The sequence below is a fragment of the Neolamprologus brichardi genome, chromosome 9 (assembly GCF_056152115.1).
Source record: "Neolamprologus brichardi isolate AB-2024 chromosome 9, ASM5615211v1, whole genome shotgun sequence".
Lineage (NCBI taxonomy): Eukaryota > Metazoa > Chordata > Actinopteri > Cichliformes > Cichlidae > Neolamprologus > Neolamprologus brichardi.
In genome coordinates this window covers 29236387-29257785 of record NC_142112.1, presented here as the reverse complement: position 1 = coordinate 29257785, position 21399 = coordinate 29236387, and the positions used below count along the sequence as shown (strand labels likewise).

General features: G+C 39.8%; 1 protein-coding gene across 1 annotated transcript; it reads right to left on the bottom strand.

The window, feature by feature from the left end:
* Positions 1–2194: 2194 nt before the first annotated feature.
* On the bottom strand, positions 2195–17774 carry LOC148101476 (uncharacterized). The gene is given in 9 exon segments (XM_087845511.1): positions 2195–3102; positions 6851–9204; positions 9206–11538; positions 13174–13355; positions 13481–13687; positions 13868–14028; positions 17495–17610; positions 17612–17649; positions 17759–17774. Coding segments are annotated over 9 exon segments (6168 nt in total). The 3' UTR covers positions 2195–2341.
* Positions 17775–21399: the final 3625 nt, after the last annotated feature.

Here is a 21399-nt window from a genome sequence, read left to right as displayed (position 1 = left end):
TCAGGATAATTAACAATCACAATACCAGAAGTGAGCGCATGTAAATCAGAAAGTGTCAGGTTGCCTTGCAACCATGACACTAGGTCTTGAAACGCACTGTCTCCTCCTCTTTTATTCTTGCTCTGAGCTCTTTTTGGGTGTGTGTTTCTGTCTCCACCCATAGGAATGCATTGATACACTGTTGATAACGACACGAGAGCAGACGTGTTACAGAAAACAGAAAAATAACCTAAACAGCTAAATAACATAAAATAAACAGAATATTTATTAATATGTTTAATTGATCTTTAAAAACTTTTCTGCTCCTCAAATCCTTTGTTCAAGTTCAATCTAAGAAGCTTGGAAAGAAAAGCGTCTTCTTTAAGTTTAGTTAAGTCCACGATCTGTAGGCTCCTGAAAATTCATTTTGTTGTTTTTTGAGCAGAAACACCAGAGTGTAGAGCAGGAAAACTATCCCAGCAGGACGTCTCTGTTGGGGAAATATCCCAGTTATTCCCCTGAGCCAGGTTAGTGAACTGAATCAGAGCTTTTCATCGATCCTACAGGTGCTAACATACAAACACGATCAGCAGCTTCTCTCATATGGAGAACACACTTTAACATCTGCAACAAATCCTGTGTTTTATGTTGATGGTCATGTGACCAACATCTTGTGTTGAGTCTTTGAAGATGAGGAGTCAAACACAGACAGTGGATACAGCAGGACTGTTTATTCAGGGCTTTAATACGACTGAACTGATGCTTCACATCCTGTTTAGAGACGATCGACCAACACAGGCTCAGTCCTCACTCATCACACGGACTTCAGTCACACTGGGATCAACAGAGGAGACTGTTCACCATCACAGTTCAGCAACAATAATCAGAGCTTTTCTCTGCCTGTCTTGGTGAGGATCACATGTTCTGGGACACTGACACACAAAATATCTTTTGCTTTAACTCGTCTCTCCTTTTTAGTTTGGTTATCGTGTTTTTTACTCTTTATTCATGTCAGTGTCAAATATGAGAGCAAACTGTTTTGTGCAGGAGTCAAACCAACACCAAGCTGACCAAGAGAACCTATAACACCACCAGAATTTATTATCCAGACTTTACTGACAGATTTATGTTCAAGTAAAGCTGTTTTTTAATGACGTTCACTGCTTTCAGCCAAGGAAGCATTCGTTCTTGGAAGTTCACCAAACGAGTAAATCCAGTTCAGCAGAGTTCCAGTTTGTAGCACAGCTGATCTCTGTGACGCATCAACAGTAACAACAGTAGGGGTGGGCGATAGAAACCATATACGGTAGAAACGATAGAAATTTGGCCAACGATAGAGATTTTGATTATACCGCTCTACCGCAATAGCGCATGACCGAGCTAATCCCAGATACAGAAGTCCCGTCGAAAAAATGGTGATGGCTAACCAACCAGACATAGTGGTGTTAGACAAACAGAAGAAGATGGCTGTAGTGATAGATGTAGCAGTTCCGAATGACAGCAACATCAGACAGGAAGAAGCAAGTGAGGCTGGGGGAGATCACCTCTGAAACTCGGACCCTCAGTACTGGTACCCCTCAAGGATGTGTCCTCTCACAACTATTGTTCTCCCTCTACACCAATGACTGCACCTCCAAGAACTCGGCTGTTAAACTCCTGAAGTTTGCAGATGACACCACCGTCATTATGCATGGTGCCATGCTGCTGTATCGCAAGCTTTTTTCCATTACTGTCATGAAGTTGACAAAAATTCTGAATTAATGAGTTAACAGTGATAAGTACTGACCATCACCTGATGGAGAATAATTTATATCAAACAAGCTTTAGTAAATAGAGAGAACCCAGTGACAGATGTGACAAGACAAGATAAAAGATAAAACATTTATTTAAATTCCAAATAATAATAATAGATAAATTATGGAAAGCAAGTGTGTTAACAGTAAAAGCATTTATCAAGAGTTACATGTGTAGTTGCAATGCTGTTTTTCTGTACCATATTGGCAATTTAAAACAGTGATATAAAATATCCTTTTAAAACTTCCAGTTAGTAAACTAGATGACATTTGTTAAAAAACTGCATTAGAAAAACATGAACCAAAAAAAAAAAAAAAAAACACCACAAAGGACTGTACTGTAAAAAAAGTTTGATTAATATATGAACTTTCCTTTATTACAATGGCCATTTTAATACTTTTTAATTGAATCTCAGTGCAAAATATAGATTGAATCCATTATTGCAGAGTTGTGTTGGCTGATTGCATTTATACAGTAATATCTCTATTTCAGTTTTTCACAATCTGGTAGAGACTTCAGCTTCATCTGGTAGAGACTCTGGGTTCTCACTGACACTTTCGCCTTCAGCTCATTCACTCAGTAGAGCTGCCATTGTTGCAATAGTTGCATTGGGATCCAACAGTTTCACCAAAGGCACATTCACACCTCTCTCCTGAAAGATCAAATTCTGCAGAGTCATAGCCTGCATAGAGTCAATGCCTAAGGATGAAAGTGGTAAATCATCTTTCAGCTCACTCTGCTCCATGCCAATAGTCTCACTAAGTAGAGAAACAACATAGTCCTTTGGAGAGACGCAGACATCTTGTTTAGTTTCAGAGTAAGTCTCTCTAGATTTTTGGAAGGCTGCCTCAAGTAATGCAGAAAGGCGCATAGACAAAGCTTTATTTTGGGAGAGGATATTGTATCTGATGTTTCTGAAGTGAAACCTGCAAACAGCTTGCTGGGGTCGGTTGAGCACAAGGCATTGCTCCAAGCTTTGATAAATCTCAGCCACATCTAAAATCATTATTCCCTTTGCCTCCAGAAAACGCTGGAAATGTTCTTTGTTCAAGAGCAGACCAAGGTTCAGAGCTCCCCAGTTGATAGACTGTGCAGGCAAGCTGAGTTTGCGCCTGTATTGACAGAACAGATCGAGAAATGAATTGGCTGCTGCGTAGTTTGTTTGCGATGCGTTTCCCAGGAAAGCGGAGATGGAGGAGTAACATACAAAGTAATCCAACGGACAGTGCTTTGTTGCATAGTGCAAATTCAGGACACCATTTATTTTTGGCCTGAAAACCTTCTCGTACAGAGATCTGTTAAGGGTCTCAATCAGTCCGTCATGCAAGACTATTCAATTCAATTCAATTCAATTCAATTCAATTTTATTTATATAGCGCCAAATCACAACAAAAGTCGCCTCAAGGCGCTTCATAGATACAGAGAAAAACCCAACAATCATATGACCCCCTATGAGCAAGCACTTTGGCGACAGTGGGAAGGAAAAACTCCCTTTTAACAGGAAGAAACCTCCGGCAGAACCAGGCTCAGGGAGGGGCGGCCATCTGCTGCGACCGGTTGGGGTGAGAGAAGGAAGACAGGATAAAAGACATGCTGTGGAAGAGAGACAGAGATTAATAACAGATACGATTCAATACAGAGAGGTCTGTTAACACATAGTGAGTGAGAAAGGTGACTGGAAAGGAAAAACTCAATGCATCATGGGAATCCCCCGGCAGCCTACATCTATTGCAGCATAACTAAGGGAGGATTCAGGGTCACCTGGTCCAGCCCTAACTATATGCCTTAGCAAAAAGGAAAGTTTTAAGCCTAATCTTAAAAGTAGAGATAGTGTCTGTCTCCCGAATCCAAACTGGAAGCTGGTTCCACAGAAGAGGGGCCTGAAAACTGAAGGCTCTCCCTCCCATTCTACTTTTAAATACTCTAGGAACAACAAGTAGGCCTGCAGAGCGGGAGCGAAGTGCTCTAATAGGGTGATATGGTACTACAAGGTCATTAAGATAAGATGGGGCCTGATTATTTAAGACCTTGTATGTGAGGAGCAGGATTTTGAATTCAATTCTGGATTTAACAGGAAGCCAATGAAGGGAAGCCAAAACAGGAGAAATATGCTCTCTCTTTCTAGTCCCTGTCAGTACTCTTGCTGCAGCATTTTGGATTAACTGAAGGCTTTTCAGTGAGTTTTTTGGACATCCTGATAATAATGAATTGCAGTAGTCCAGCCTGGAAGTAATAAATGCATGAACTAGTTTTTCAGCGTCACTCTGAGACAGGATATTTCTAATTTTAGAGATGTTGCGCAAATGGAAGAACGCAGTCTTACATATTTGTTTAATATGTGCGTTGAAGGACATATCCTGGTCAAAAATGACTCCAAGGTTCCTCACAGTGTTACTGGAGGCCAAGGTAATGCCATCCAGAGTAAGAATCTGGTTAGATACCATATTTCTAAGCTTTTCAGCGCCGAGTACAATGACCTCAGTTTTATCTGAGTTAAGAAGCAGAAAGTTAGTGGCCATCCAGGTCTTTATGTCTTTAAGACATTCCTGCAGTTTAACTAATTGGTGTGTGTTATCTGGCTTCATGGACAGATAGAGCTGGGTGTCATCTGCATAGCAGTGAAAATGTATGCTATGTCTTCTAATGATGCTGCCTAGGGGAAGCATGTATAATGTAAACAGAATTGGTCCTAGCACTGAACCCTGTGGAACTCCATAATTAACCTCAGTGTGTGAAGAGGACTCTCTATTTACATGCACAAATTGGAGTCTATTAGATAGATATGATACAAACCACTGCAGTGCAATACCTGTAATACCTACAGCATGTTCTAATCGCTCTAATAGGATATTATGGTCAACAGTATCGAATGCTGCACTGAGGTCAAGAAGGACAAGCACAGAGATGAGTCCACTGTCAGAGGCCATAAGAAGATCATTTGTAACCTTCACTAAAGCTGTTTCTGTGCTGTGATGAACTCTGAAACCTGACTGAAACTCTTCAAATAAACCATTCCTCTGCAGATGATCTGTTAGCTGTTTGACAACTACTCTTTCAAGGATTTTTGATATGAAAGGAAGGTTGGAGATTGGCCTATAATTAGCTAAGACTGCTGGGTCTAGAGATGGCTTTTTGAGTAAAGGTTTAACTGCAGCCACCTTGAAGGCCTGTGGTACATAGCCGATTATTAGAGATAGGTTGATCATATATAAGATCGAAGAATTAATCAATGGCAGGACTTCTTTGAGCAATTTTGTAGGAATGGGGTCTAAAAGACACGTTGATGGTTTGGAGGAAGTAATTATTGAAGTTAACTCAGAGAGATCAATTGGAGAAAAAGAGTCTAACTTAACATCAATGGTACTAAGAGTAGCTGTAGATAATATTACATCTGTGGGATGATTATTGGTAATTTTTTCTCTAATGATAAAAATTTTATTTGTGAAGAAGTTCATGAAGTCATCACTAGTTAACGTTAAAGGGATGGTTGGCTCAAAAGAGCTCTGACTTTTTGTCAGCCTGGCTACAGTGCTGAAGAGAAACCTGGGGTTGTTCTTATTTTCTTCAATCAGTGATGAGTAGTAAGCTGTTCTGGCTTTGCGGAGGGCTTTCTTATAAAGCAACAAACTATTTCTCCAGGCTAAATGATGATCCTCTAAATTTGTGACACGCCATTTCCTCTCCAGATTACGAGTCATCTGCTTTAGGGTACGTGTTTGAGAATTATACCACGGGGTCAGGTACTTCTGATTAGAGACCTTAGTTTTCACTGGAGCTACAGTATCCAGAGTCGTACGTAGTGAGGAGGTAAAATTATTAACAAGATAATAGACCTCTGTTGGGGTAGCGTTCAGATAGCTGCTCTGCTCTGTGTTGGTACAGGGCATTGACGATGATAACAGTGGCTGGATTATATTCTTAAACTTAGTTACAGCGCTTTCAGAAAGACATCTACTTTGATAAAGTCCACTCTCCACTGCTGCGTAATCAATTATTGTAAATGTAAATGTTATCAAGAAATGATCAGACAGGAGAGGGTTTTCAGGAAACACTGTTAAATGTTCAGTTTCTATGCCATATGTTAAAACAAGATCTAGAGTGTGATTAAAGTGGTGGGTGGGTTCTTTTACATTTTGAGAGAAACCAATTGAGTCTAACAACAGATTAAATGCCATGTTGAGGCTGTCATTTTTAGCATCAACATGGATGTTAAAATCACCCACAATAATTATTTTATCTGAGCTCAGAACTAAATTAGATATAAAGTCTGAGAAATCAGACAGAAACTCTGTGTAAGGCCCAGGTGGACGATAGATGATAACAAGTAAGACTGGTTTCTGAGTTTCACAGCTGGGGTGGACAATGCTAAGCATCAGGCTTTCAAATGAATTAACAGTCTGTCTGGGTCTTTCATTAATTAATAGACTGGTGTGAAAAATTGCTGCCACACCGCCCCCTCGACCTGTGCTTCGAGATTTCTGGTAGTTAGAATGACTCGGGGGTGTTGATTCATTTAAACTAACATAATCATCCTGCTGCAACCAGGTTTCTGTAAGGCAGAGTAAATCAATTTGTTGATCAATTATTAAGTCATGTACTAACAGAGACTTGGAGGAGAGAGACCTAATATTTAATAATCCACATTTCACTGTTTTACTCTTTGGTTCAGATGTGGATACTGTATTGTTCTTTCTTTGTAAATGTTTAAGTTGTTTGTTGCTGGTTTTTAGTTTGTTTTTTGTCTTTTTGGAAGCAGACACAGTCTCTATGGAGATGGGTTTTTGGGGGGGTAGCAGGAGGAGAGAAGCTGCAGAGAGGCGTGTAAGACTGCAACTCTGCTTCCTGGTCCCAACTCTGGATAGTCATGTTTTGAGGGGTTTAATAAATTTGTCGATATTTCTAGAAATGAGAGCTGCTCCATCCAAAGTGGGATGGATGCCATCTCTCCTAACAAGACCAGGTTTCCTCCAGAAGGTTTGCCAATTATCTATGAAGCCCACATCGTTTCTGGGACACCACTCAGACAGCCAGCAATTTAAGGAGAATTTAAGGAGGACTACTGCACTGTGAAACACACCTCTGATCGGAAAACCAGGGAACTTCTTGCCAATGACATTGATGACTTTGTGCATATTCTCATAAACAGATATGTCACACTCCATGCTGTTGATGCTGTTTCCACACTGTTTCTCCACATTGTTGATTTCCTGCTGTACTTCTGGTGTGGGCTTGCTTCTGGAGAGAATGACAATGTACTCACCACCTCTTTGTGAGATGAACTTAACAGTCTCAAAGCCCAGACCAGAAAGACCACCTGCCACTACATACACAGACCTCTTTCGAAAAAGCCGTTTTTTTGTTGGGAGAAGTGGAATCTCAGACAGTGTGCTGCCAACATCATTTTCTAGAGCTACGGCAGCCAATTTCTTGGAGCTGAAATATGAGTCTGGTTTTGCTGAATCAATGCTTTTTCGTTCAGATTTTGCACTCTGAAAGGTAAAGCTTTCAAGAGCCAATTTCCCATCAAGGTTTAAGGACTTAAGCCAGTTATAAAGGTATGGCCTGTGTGTTCTCAGGAATCCCTTTTGGAAAATGACTGGCATCTGAATTATCTGTACATGAACACCTTCCTTTGCACTTTGGAACACTTCCTCAACGACTAGATCCTGCTTCGGAGATTCACATACGATTACAACATGTTGCAACCCTGGAAAGTTGCAAATTTGAGCAGTTAGGGATTCATCAAATGGAGGCAGAATGACAATTGCACCCAACTGACTGGCACCTACAAAAGTCCCATTGCACTGCGTTTCAACATTTACATTCCAGCCTGATTTGCAAGCGCTAAATGCCAAGACTTTCAATAGTGCAGAATCAGGCACAGAGCATATGATTGTTATATTACGCTTGGCTCCGAGCAAGGCTCGATGAAGGATTTCCCATGCTAGCACAAAGTAGGAAACACAAGGTGTTTTTCTGAGGACGGGGAACCTTTTGGTGCTGTAGCACACTTCCTGTGGTACTCTGATCTTACTTGCTGCCACCACAGGATAACAGGAAGCAACATGTTCTCCCACTTTGAATTTCCTTACATCTTTTCCAACTGCAATGACAGTACCGCTGAAGTCAAGAGCGAGCAGCTTGTGTTTCTGAGATGAGTGCTTGTTCCAATACAGTGTTTTGCCGAATTTTAGATTTGAAGTGCTGACTGGGAAATAGTCGGAAGAGTGAACACATATCTTACTGGGCTGGATTTCAATGAATGTATCACTGATCGGCTCAGCCTCCTCGTCAGAGCGAATGGCACTCAGTTTCGTAATTTCATGAGGATCAGCTGTCAGAAAAACACAAGGTTCAGACACTGTAGATGTATAAGTGCCAACATCATTGTCAGTGATTTCTAGTGGGGTGCGCACAATGGAAGGTTTCAAGACCTGTCCATCTTTTACCACCAGTTCTGGGTGCTTGCTGCATGGGTATGACCTTAGGACATCAGACAGAGCTGCAATGTCCTCAGGAGAGATCCTGCTCACATCAATCAGCTGAAAAGAAAGATCTGGTATCTCAGCAGCGAACGATCGTGTCATACCAACAAGAGCAAAACCTGGACTTACGTGGTCTACTGTGATGTCAGATGAACGGTAGGTTATGGCTCTAATTGATTTGGGGAAGTGAATTCGCTTTAGCTCAACAACTATTTGGCGGAAAATCTCACAGCAGTCAGCTAGACTCTGCAGGATGATTTCAGCTGGCCGTGATGAGAAGTCTTCATTGCCCCACAAAAATAAGACCTCATCAAAGTTTTCTCTAATATCTGTGATTTTAAGACTTGCCAAAAGAGAAGGGAAACCATTGCCCAAGATGTCCTTTGCATATGTGATGGGAATGTAAGTAGATGCTGAGTCCAAATATTTTTTTAGACCATCAGCAATCCCTAAAGTATCACAGAACACCAACGCCTTTGGAGGAGGAGTAGCAATGTGATCATTTGGGACAACATTGAAGGCATTGTGGTAGAAGTACTCATCTACCACATGAGAATGACTGCCTAGGTACTTGATTATGACATTTTTGACCTCAACCAACACTCTGCCTTCCTTGTCTGCAAAGCACCCACAAACCCCAAAGTGATCAGTGCCCACATCAGTTGCTCTCAGATAAATAGTCATCTCATTTTGCAAAGGTTCAAAGACTGTAAGACTTCCTATTTTGGCAGGAAATCCTGACCTGCCAGCAAAGATGTGCTCTACTGCAACTGGGAGAAGCTGCATCAGATAATCCAGCATGACAGGATGAATGCAGTAGTCATGCAAATGAGGCTGAAGTTCTTCTGGAACTGAGACTTTTGCAAAAGCCTCTTTCAGATCATCTCCATAGTGCACATCCTTCTTATTCTGGAAGATGTCTCCATACTGAAAGCCTCCTTGAGAGATACCCATAAAACTCCTGAAAGCTCACTACAGATGTGCATCGTTTGTTGATGGAGCTTAGTGAAATGCGCTGCTCCTCAATCAGCCTCTCTTTCTTTGAAACCACAGTGCCTGATGCATAAACTACAGATGAGGAGAGAACGGTGAATCTGGTTTCCCTCTCTGTTTGTTCTAGTTGCACTTTCATTTCAGGTGGATTCTGTGTTAAAACAAATGGTCTGTGAAAATTGACACTGAGCTGCAGTGAACTGAGAGGTACTTTTGGTTTAGCACTGGCCATGCATGCAGCTAAACCCAGCTCAGCATAGAAAGCACCAGGGATGATGGGTACATCATTATGCTTGTGCTCTTTCAAGTAGAAAGAAGAGTCGGACTTTAGATCACAAGTGAAAATGTTGCTTTCACTTCCCGTCTGACACAGCACAGGATGATTGCTTGCTGTGTTATTCTGTGCTGCCCCAATGATAACATCCCTGTCTGAGCAGTCAAATTGATATTCAGGAAAAGGCAGAGGTACTGTCTCATAGCCTTTATAGAAGGTGTTCCAATCTACTTGAACGCCGAGCTCAAACAGTTTAGAGACAACAGACATGACTGATTCTTGATCTCTTTCTGGCTGCACAGAGGCAAGGACAGCCGTGTCATTTCCCAGAGATTCCATAATGTTTCTCTGCAGTGCCCTTCTTGGCCCTATCTCAACAAACACAGTGTGCTTCTTTCCTCTAGTTGCTGACTGTACTGCCTGCTCAAAAGCAACCGGCTCACGAATGTTTCTAGCCCAGTATTCACCTGTGCAGAAATCTCCCTGCTGGACTTCCTTCCCTGTCACTGTTGAGAACAACTCTGTGTCAAGATCATTTGCCTGTAAGATGCCAATTTTTTGCACAATTTCTGGTAGAATTGGGTCCATCATGTGGCTGTGATAAGCAGCAGGGACATCCAGCACACGAAGGAACAGATTCTGACTATTGGCTGAGGTGCTTAGCTCCTTATGGAAGCGCTCAATTGCATCTGCCTCACCTGAAAGGGTGCAGGACTGTGGGCTGTTATATGCAGCAAGGCCAATTTTACCAGAGTAAGGAGGGAGCAGTGAAGATACCTCTGATACAGCCATGTTGCTGATCACGAGCATCTTTCCCCCGGTGACTTTTCTCTGGAGAGTGCTGCGGAAATATATGACTTTTACCGCATCCTCCAGAGACAAGAGACCAGAGCAGTGAGCGGCTGCCACTTCACCAACAGAGTGTCCAAGAATTGCATCAGCTTTGACTCCCCAGTGCCTGAGCAAGGTAGTAATCCCAACCTGAATAGCAAAGAGGAGGGGTTGGACAACGTCTGGGTTTCTGAAGTCGCTGCTCTCAAATTCGCTCTCAAGAGTATCCAGGATGTCCAGAGGACTCAGCTTTTGGAAAAGGTCCTTAATTTCTTTGATCTTTTCTCTGAATATAGGCTCGTTTTTTAGTAGCTGCATGCACATACCATGGTAGGTGACACCATTTCCACAGAAAACAAACACTAACCTTGGATCTGAGAAGGCAACACTGATATTTTTGCCAACAGTAGCAATTAGCTTCTCTTTTAGATTAACTACAGAAGACACTGTGATGGCTTTTCTGTATTTATGTTTTTGGTGGGTTCTTCTGCAAGCTGACGTGTAGAGCAAAGAATCTAGATCAAACCGGTTTTCTGCCTGTAGCTGACTGATGGTATCTTCCATCATCATGTTAAGTGATTTTGAAGAATTTGCAGATATGACAAAATACTTGACTTGCTTTTCATCATGCCTTTGCTTAGAATATGACTGGATGTGCTGTGTGACAATGGCGTGTGCATTTGTTCCCCCAAAACCAAAGTTGTTAACTCCTGCAACTCTTGCACTAGAGCATTCCCATTTTTCTGGTTCCTTAGGAATTTTAATGTTTAGTGCTGTGGTATCTACACCGGAAGCCTTATCAGTGTAGAACACCGAAGGAACAATGGTCTCATGCTTCATCATCAGGAGAACCTTAATGAGTCCAGCGACTCCAGCAGCAGATTCTGTGTGTCCAATATTGCTCTTTACAGAGCCAATCCAGAGTGTCTTTGAACCAGAAGGTCTAGATTTAGCAATGACGTTGGAAATGCTTCTTGCCTCTGTTGGGTCTCCAGCTGGGGTTCCAGTCCCATGTGCCTCTATGTACTGGACATTTGCAAGGTCAGACTCTGAATAGATTCTGCGGAGGAGCTCCTCTTGTTGTGTCATGGATGGTTTGGTGATTGGAGTAACAGAGCGGCCATCTTGGTTTACTGCAGTTTTGCTGATTATACCCCAGATATGGTCATGGTCTTGAAGAGCCTGTCAAGCAACAAAAAGATGAAAATGAAACATGAATAAAAGTGTGTATTGTTAAAGAACATCTAACACCAGAGTCAAATACAGTGGAACCCCGGCTTACGAAGACCCCATTTAACGAAAAAAGTTACGAAGGCACTTAACGGTAATATTTTTGCCCGTGATATGTCAAAATGCCCAGGTAATGAAATCCATTTGCGAAATGCGTTTTGCTGTTCCACGTGAAAGACGTATTGTTGTTGCAGTGCGCTATTTCGTGTGCTTTTCGTTTGCAATTAGCCTATCGTTCATTCATAATGGGGCCGGCATAAGGCATAAATATGAGAGATTTTAAAAAAAATGTTAAAAAAATATCATTGCACAGTGTACTTACGTACATTAATTAACATAAGTGTAAGTTTTAGTTTTAATGTTTAGAATTAAATTCCATAATGTTATGTACATGTACACGTACGTATGTATGCATACATACATTCATATGCTTTCTTCAGCCTCCACCAAGAACTTCGTCTTCAGCCAGCATCGCCTCACTCAAAAGGCGATGGAAAAGGTGCTTCGACTTACGAAAAGTTTGACTTACGAAAAACCCTCTGGAACGAATTAATTTCGTAAGTTGGGGCTCCACTGTATGTGACACGACATATTTGAACTTTAGCTTATAGTTATAATTATAGAAACTGATGTAAGTTGCTCAGCTGTTGAGATAAATACTGCAGAGATTTCCACTTTGTCTTAAATTAAGTGGAACTTTCTCTATTTTCCTTTTCTTTTTATTTTGTGTAAAGCTATAAAAAAAGAAACCCTTCTTTTAACTGCTTCCTTTTTCACAACGGATTGACACAGTGGATGGATCCATATTTTTGATTTGGCACAGATATTTTTTCACATGCTCTTCCAAATGCAATTGCCCATATTTGTCCTGGACATTTTAGAGAAATATTTTAACCACTGTACTATGGAGCCACTTGTACAGCTACAGAAAATACATTTGAAAATATCCTCTATATAAGCTGGTTGATTAAAACTAAACTAACCGTGCAAAAAAACTGTTTAATCAGCTGAAATTCAAATTTAACACTAAACCAAACTGTTGGAGACAATTTTTATAATGTTAAGCTAGCAGGTCAATCACGTTTGATGGAAAGTGTACAGTTGGTCACTGCAGTTATTTGCAATTGATCACTGAATATGAAAAAAAGTTAAAGGGAGTCATTGTTGTGTTTTTAGCTCATCCTCCCGAAGGACCAACAGCTCTATGCGATGGCGAGGTGTTCATCGCCCATCTGTCTGTCCCTCCATAATTCACAAAGATTGCAACTCCCCCTAGAATATTGCTCAGATTTGAGCTAAACTAGATTAACTGTAATGAATATGACAGTTTGTGATCCTGCTGTACTTCTCAGTGGATTTAAGTCATCATTAGTTTGTGCAACAGAGCCAATCAATGACAAGACAACTAATAACTTCCTTTCTGTACTTCATGTATTATAGTAATCTATGAGTTGTGATGGATCATCAGCTGGTTGAGCTAATACATCGCCAACGTCTGGGTTTGGCACTTTGGCAAACTGTCCATTTAATGTTTAAATTCCTGAACTATTTGACATTTTAAAAAATAATTAATCTGCATATGCTGACCTTTTTCAGTGGTTTTAGGAGAACTACTCCGCATCCGTCCCCTCTGCCGTATCCATCTGCTCTGCTGGAAAAAGGTTTGCTGGTTCCATCAGGTGAGATCATCTTGGCTTTGCTCAGCGCAACAAGCAGTCTTGGCTCAAGGATGCAGCTGACCCCTCCACAGACAGCCATTTCACAATCCCCTGATAAGATAAAACACATCATATCATCCCAATTAAACGCTAACGCCACTTTCTAAATAAATACGACACTACAGAATGATTTCCTCTATTGCTAATTAACCTGAAGTTATCTATGCTGGACAGACCTTGTTTTATTGATTGACAGGCAAGATGAAGAGCCACAAGGGATGAAGAACAGGCAGAGTCTAAGGACAGCGAAGGTCCGGTGAAGTTAAAGACATAGGAGACTCTGTTTGCTGCAATACTCATGGCAAGCCCTGTGCCAGTCCAGTGGTTGATCAAACTTGGGTGCACACGTGCAGCTCTTGTTTCATAATCTCTGTTCATTATTCCTACAGAGATACATAAAACACAGGGGTCATGCACTTATCATTTTAACATTATTCATTATAATGGATGTAAATTTTTAATGCAATTCTGGTATAAAAAGGTGTCAGTAGCTTTGTTTTGGATCAAGCACCCATTATTGTAACACAAAACACAAAAACACAAGTAAGCTTTTAGTACCTTACCAAAAAACACTCCTGTTCTGGTCCCACTGGCTTTTTCCATTGGAATTCCAGCATTTTCTAAAGCCCTGTAGACACACTGAAGGAGCTGTTTTTGCTGAGGATCCATTTGTTCCACTTCACTGTCACTGATGCCGAAAAACCTGTGGTCGAATTCATTAAACCTGAAAATACCAAAAAAAAAAAAAAATAACAAGGTCAGATTCAGGCAATGGGATGTTCTAATTACTGTTTAAATTCTTCCTTCTTAGATTATTTCTCATAAATGATAATAATGATAATGAATTGCATTTAAATAGCGCTTTTCTAGACACTCAAAGCGCTTTGCAATTCCAATATTCATTCACTCTCACATTCACACACTGGTGGAGGCAAGCTACAGTTGTAGCCACAGCTGCCCTGGGGCAGATTGACAGAAGCGAGGCTGCCATATCGCGCCATTGGCCCCTCTGGCCAACACCAGTAGGCGGTAGGTGAAGTGTCTTGCCCAAGGACACAACGACCAGGACAAACAGAGCTGGGGAGCAAACCGGCAACCTTCTGTTTACAAGATGAGCTTCCCAACCCCCAGAACCACAGTCGCCCATGTGTTGCATTTACAGTGTGATGCAGACTCTAACGCTGTACAGCTGTTTCTATTGTACAAACCTATAATCAGTTTCTATTTTTGGTTTGTCCACAATTTCAGTGCAATACTCCACCAAAAGAAAGGAAACTAATGCAAATGAAAGGCAGATTTGCAGGTTAAAACAAAGGAGCTGAAGACAAAACACTGCAGTTTGGTAAAACACTGTGAAAGGAAAAACCTAAATTGTGGAAAAATAAAGTACATTCTCTTTCTATTCTGGAGTTTTACATATCTGGACATGACAAATATAATTTGGTCCAGGTCACAAAGATAGATCAATACAACCTAAAGTGAATTAAAACACATGACATATTACACCATGGTTTTATTTATGAAAACAAATAAACAAACAAGCAAACTAAGCCAAAATGGAGAAGCAATCTGTGAAAAAAGATCTTCACTACTTCCATAGAAATTAACTGGTTGCCTAGCAGCCAAGCCCTGCATATCAAACAAACTTTATTTACTGATCCAAAAGTTTGCGCACCTCACACTTGTTGATCAGTTATGTTTTGGCGGTTTGTTGGTGTGAAGTATTCAGGTTTGTGATTACACAATGTCAGAGAAGTAAGACAGCAATGACTCGTGAGAATTATTATAGGCAAGTGGAAAACTTTCAAGACAGTTTTTCATTGTCCCAGGAGTGGCAGTCCTAGCAAATCTATGACTTGTTTGTAGAGATGGACCGATCCGATATTACGTATCGGTATCGGTCCATCTCTACTCTCTCATCTCGATACTGACCTAAATTACTGGATCGGATATCGGAGAGAAATAAAAAATGTAATCCGATCCATTAAATATCAAAAAAGCACCTCACAAAACTTGGCGACATGGCGAGCCGGAGCAGTGTGGTCACGTGATAGAGCGGCTGTGTGTATTTGTAGCCTGCTAGCAAACATTTCATCTCCGAGGAAGTTATCTCAGAGAGAAGTAAAGCAAGTGTGTAAGTTCATCTCTGAATGTTTGTAAAGCATTCCCGCGTTAAGCTTAACAACCGATATATAGAGCAACTGCCTTTCTCTCTCTCTCTCTCTCTTCTTGCTGCTACTTCAATCGTGAAACTGCTTAATGATCAGCTGATCGGCTTTTCTGTCGCGAGTCCGTCTCTCTTCTTTGTTTTTGGCCCACTTCTCACCAGAAAGAGGAAACCAGCGGCTGAACAACAGCAGCACTATTAAGCTTGATAAGCTGTTGTTAGAATTTATTTAATATTACTTTCTAGACCAGGATCTTTTTCTATGCAGCTGACGGCTGGTAACTGTGCAGGGGCGGATCTAGCAAAGTTTAGCCAGGGGGGCCGATAGGGCATTAACAGGCAAAAGGGGGCACAAAGACATACTTTTCTTTCTTATTCTCATTTAAAATATCTAGCTTTTAATTATTTAATAATTATCTGAATCTTACACCCAAAGTTTTAATCTGATGTAAAATGTATAGAAGTCCATTACTGTATATAGTAACTGTTAAGTCTAATATACCCTAGTACTTTTTAGTAGTAGTACTTTTTCTTTTGGGAAGGTACCATCTGTGCAGTCTGCAATTCTGTTGAAGAAAGATGTTGAATCTATTTAATTATTCTTGAAAAATAATTTATTTCTGTGAATTTTTTTCACCCTGCATCAAATTAAAGTTGATTACATTGATTAAGCATCATGAGGAAGAGGGTGGTTCCCTATTTTCTTTTGCTGGGAGTTTGCAACCCTATTAGTTAGGTTGCTTAATATTTCTGCTAAGTACTCTTTAAAATACCAGAATAGGGAGGATGGGGTAGGTTTAACTTTATTAGATTGATCAGTGTTGCTGATCTATGAAATATTTTGGGTGCAGTGTGTTTTGTTTTTTTTTACATACAGGTATAACAGAATAGCTTTAGTGTTGTTGTTGTTTTTTAACTTGAGTATGAACTTATACAAAAAGCAGCAAGATATTAAAAAAACAGTTTTACTGATTAAAAAACACACTATATCGGATTCATATCGGTATCGGCAGATATCCAAATTTATGATATCGGTATCGGTATCGGACATAAAAAAAGTGGTATCGTGCCATCTCTACTTGTTTGAAATGATTTACCAGCCTCTTCTCTCTAAAAAGAACATTTCAGCACTGCTTAAGTTTGCAAAGTTGCATCTGGACAAACCACAGGACTCGTTTGGACAGATGAGACCAAAGTGGAGATGTGTGGCCATAACACACAGTAAACACATATCAGGACGGTGGTTTGGACTTGTTTTATAGTCACAGGATCTGAGGACCTTGTAGTCATTAAGTCAACCACAAACTCTTCTGTTTACCCAAGTATTCTAGAGTCAAATGTGCAGCAATCTGTCTAACAGCTAAAGCTTGGCCCAATTTGAGTCATGCAAAAGGAAAATGATCCCAGCAAATCTACAACAGAACGGCTAAAATGAAAATAATCAAGGTGTTGGAATGCCTCAAAGTCCAGACCTCAAACAGACTGAAATGATGTGTTGAGACCTGCAAACCTCAATAAACTGAAACAACATTGCGAAGATGAGTTGGACAAAATTCCTCCACAGTGAAGTGCCTGCCTGATAAAGTCATGCAGAAAACTTTAAGTTATTGCTGCTAAAGTTGATTCTATAAGCTACTGAATCATGGGGTGTCCTCAGGTTTTCACACACTGCTTCTGCATTTTGGCTCAATTTGAATTAAACCCATAATGACACAGCGTAATATGTCACGTTTTGTAGTTCATCTGAGGTTGTACTTGCCCAAATTTAAGACCTGATAGAACTGGATGATTTTTAATCCTGATATGTAAAACCTCAAAACTTTTTTCTTAACACAACTGTATCCATCAGCGCTGTGTCTCATTTTACTGCCTTAATGATCATGTGCTACATTTATGACCGAAGGTGACTGAGCACTAAATTGCTTATATTTTATGATTAGTTGTGAGTAGTTTATATGACTGTATTGATAGGCGCACATTTGTGAAACAGATAAGCAGATCTAAAGGAGATATGGGGCCATACCCGTCAATGAGAGCAGCCTTGGCTGTGCGGGATTTACCCGGCTTGTTGTCATCAGGATCATACCAGCTGCTTAAGTCAAATCTCTCTTTGGGAATTGGCACAGAGCAGTTTCTCCCCGTTCACCAGAACCTTCCAGAAATTGTCAAGCCCCTCTCCTTTTTTGGGAGAAAATACATATAAAACACTTTTTAAACTTTATGTAACTATAGTGAAAGATTTTTCACTGTTCCTAATATACTATTTGGGGAATGGTACAGTTTTTGCCTCTGTATACCACCATTTGTGTCTTTTTAAGAATCTGCTAGATTAAGCCTAGCAATGCCTCCTTCACCTCAGGAACAAATCTTTTGGGTGTTCCAGTGGACAGCTATCAAGTTTTTTGTAACAACCTGTCAAATTACTTTTGAGCCTCTGAAAATGACTGCAGTTCCTAAACAATTCATCTAATACTTTTGTCGAACCCCTTTAATCAAAGCTGAAAGTCTGCACTTTCATAATCTTGACTGATTTCAAATCCACTGTGGTGGTTCACAGATGCAAAAACACAAAAATGTCCATGTCGAAATACTTCTGGATCTAACTATACACCATGTGACGCACAACAATCAAATTAGGGAGTAAAATAATAACAGACAGACAGAAACTTCTTAAAGTGTCCTCACCGCCTGGAAAATTGCATGCAATTCCCACCACTGCAATGCTGTCTATTGTGACAGAAAATCACTGAAAAATAAATAAATTAAAAAAACAGAAATCTTCAGCATGCAATCGCCATGGCAGCAGATCAGAAAAAAGTGGAGCGAGTTATTGAGTGAAACAGTGTAGTTAGTCCAGTTTAGTCATGCATCACTGTATCCTTACATCCATCCCGTTGGCAGTTTCCCTCACTGATGGTATCACTGCTGGACTTGCCGTTCTTATAGGCAGCTTCTTTTCTTTATCAAACATTAATGATTCATGCTGTACGTGGCCATGGAGATGAAGGACTTCAGTGCACACATTTATAGTGCCTCACAAACGATTAGACCACGTTTAATGGGCAAGTAGATATTCAAAGCCAAGAATGTCCATGAGTATCAATATCTCTAAGGTAACTTTTGAACTGAAATAGTTTCTAATAATACCACAGAACAAATAGCTTACTTATTAGGAGGATGTTTATTAAATGCTGCATGTTAAAGTTCCTCTAATTACTCAAAATGATCACAGTTGACCTAATTATAAATGAATAAAAATACAAATTTATGGTTGACTTTTGAAATTTAAAATATGAAGTTAAATGTTGAGCAGCATAAGATTCTTTAAAACAATGAATAATTATTTATTTTTTCCCCCAAGGGCTTGGTCTATGAATTGAATTTTTAAGCAACATAAGGAACAATAGACTGGTTTTCCTGGTTAGTGTTATGATCTTATTACCATTATCAAGAAACCACAGCCCCACAGAATTACAAGGTAGAATTGCAACCAACAAGCATTGTCTTTATTACCCACCTGTCAATAGAAAATTGTATTTGTTTAGTCAGTATAAGCTCTTTATGATACAAGTTTGTTTGTGATAGAATGCTGCATGATGATCTTTTCCTTGCTCAGAACTGATTGTTCTTTATGAAACGTGTTCTGATATTTGTATCTGAATCTTTCTACAGCGATAATAAGAAGTTGAACAAGCAGTTCTGACCTTGCACACACACACACACACACACACACACACACACACACACACACACACACACAATCACAATCACATACGCACATGCTGATGTCACTGAACGAACGTATTAATTCCTGTTGTATAAATAAAGAAGGCAGACGGTGACAGAACACAAGTCCGTGAGTGTCTCTTACGTGTAGGAGCGCTCTGTCACTTGTCCTCGCGAGTAAAGACAACTGCAGTGTTTGTGTTTTCTAACTCAAGTGTCTCAGCTGAAGAATTGCGGGGTGATTTTAAGAAATCCCCTGTCACCTCCCTTTGTGTTTAACGATTAAATGAATCAAATCCATGATTTTATTAACTTGATCAAAATATTTCAGGGTCTTAACACAGCAGAACATTGAATATTCTGGTATAAGGAAACGCAGATGTTGATAAGTTATTATTAGATGATCAATAATGTGTCTGTCTCAGTAATAAATAATAATGAGCTGAAGTAATGAAGGATAAAGTAATGTACCCAGTGTGTGAGTTCAGGCTTCAGGCTGGTTTAACCTTTAGCAGGTCCAGTGTTGAATTTGACAGCAAATTAGGATTTAGTTTTAGTTATAATTAAGGCATTAAATTATTTTAGTTTCAGTCGACTAGGCATCACAAGATAATAACAGAATAAATCTAAATTTGACTCATTTGACTTGAAAAATAAAAAGTGTAAAAGTTTGTCTGTTTTTACCAGCAGGAGTTGCTCCATTTTATTTTCCTTGACATCAAATGCGAAATGCGTTGGTAGGTGCGCTCTTCTCCTTACAAATGCTGAAATTTTATTGGTTTTCCGTGAGAAGAGCATGGGAATAAATAAGCCCCTCCACCCACACCCCCGTTTCCCGGGAACATATCAAACGTACCATTCTGCACAAGAAAATAAATTCTGATTGGATCACTTCCAAACTCGCCCCGCCTTTCTACACAACTTATATTACTTCTGATTAATGTTCTGACTACTTCTGACCTCATTTTTATTCATAGACAAAACTGTAAAAAAAAAATTTAATGACGCCCCTTCACGTCAAAGAGATACAGTTCGTACATAGGTTTCATAACCACAATGACTTTTAACACAGTTTAAAAATAACATTTTCTTCATCTCCACAGCAGATGCTTCCTGTCAGCCTTCTGACCCACACCCTGCAAGAAACTGTTCCTCTTTTTGCAGAGACAATTTTGCAGTTGCCAGCAAACATGACTAACCTCTCACCTATAAATGAGTCTATCTACTGTGTGTGTGTGTGTGTCAGCATGAAATGCACTCAGTTTCAGCACATACACATTTAAGATTATAACAAGCATTCAAACGCATTTAAGATTATAGATTCAACTCAACAGTTTAAAGTGGTTATCACTGCACCTGTAATAAAGGCTAATTGGGTACCAATATGTTTAAACATCTGAATACAATATCAATACTGCAGATTGTATTATTAATGCAATGGTAATGAGGATGATGATTAACAATAACAGCAAAATATATCTCTAATCCTCACAATAACTTGGCCTCTTGAACCCTGTTCTGGCAGTGAGTCACAGTTTAAGCCCATTTATCCATTTGTTATCGGTTTAGCTCAGGTCTGCAGCGTTTCCCGAGTTTTTGCTTTGTCTGCCTTCTCTTAGCATTTTTCCCCTGACCTGTTTGGCCCTACTATCAGATATTTTCTTGCTTTTGTTTATTTGATGTGATATTACTTATTACTAAGTAAATAAGCCAGATTTAGCCCTACAGGCCGATTTTCATCCATTACTCTTGAAGAAAATTAACCTATGTCATTAACTTTTTTGCACAGTTTAAAGTTTTTTTAAATCACTGTTTCTATTATTACTTGAGGGCGCTTAATGTTTAAAGATGATGAAAACCTGATGAAGGGGATGCAGTTACTTTATACCTGATGAATGCCTGTTGATGTTGTCCATGGGCAACAAACCTGTGAGACATCATTTATGGATTAATGAGGCCATAAAAAATTAGGTGATATTGATCCAGTTGACTAATAAAACTGGCGATAACACAATTAACCTAAACATTTTTTGCTCTCCATGAGTCAGTTTAATGTCAGAAAGTAAAAAGAAAAGTTTTTGTAAAAAATGTAAACAAGACTGCAGTCTATTATGAATTATCATGCAGATATTATCCAATTAATTACACACCTTGTATTAAACATTGATAAACCAAATATTTAAGCTTCTTTTAATTTTTTAT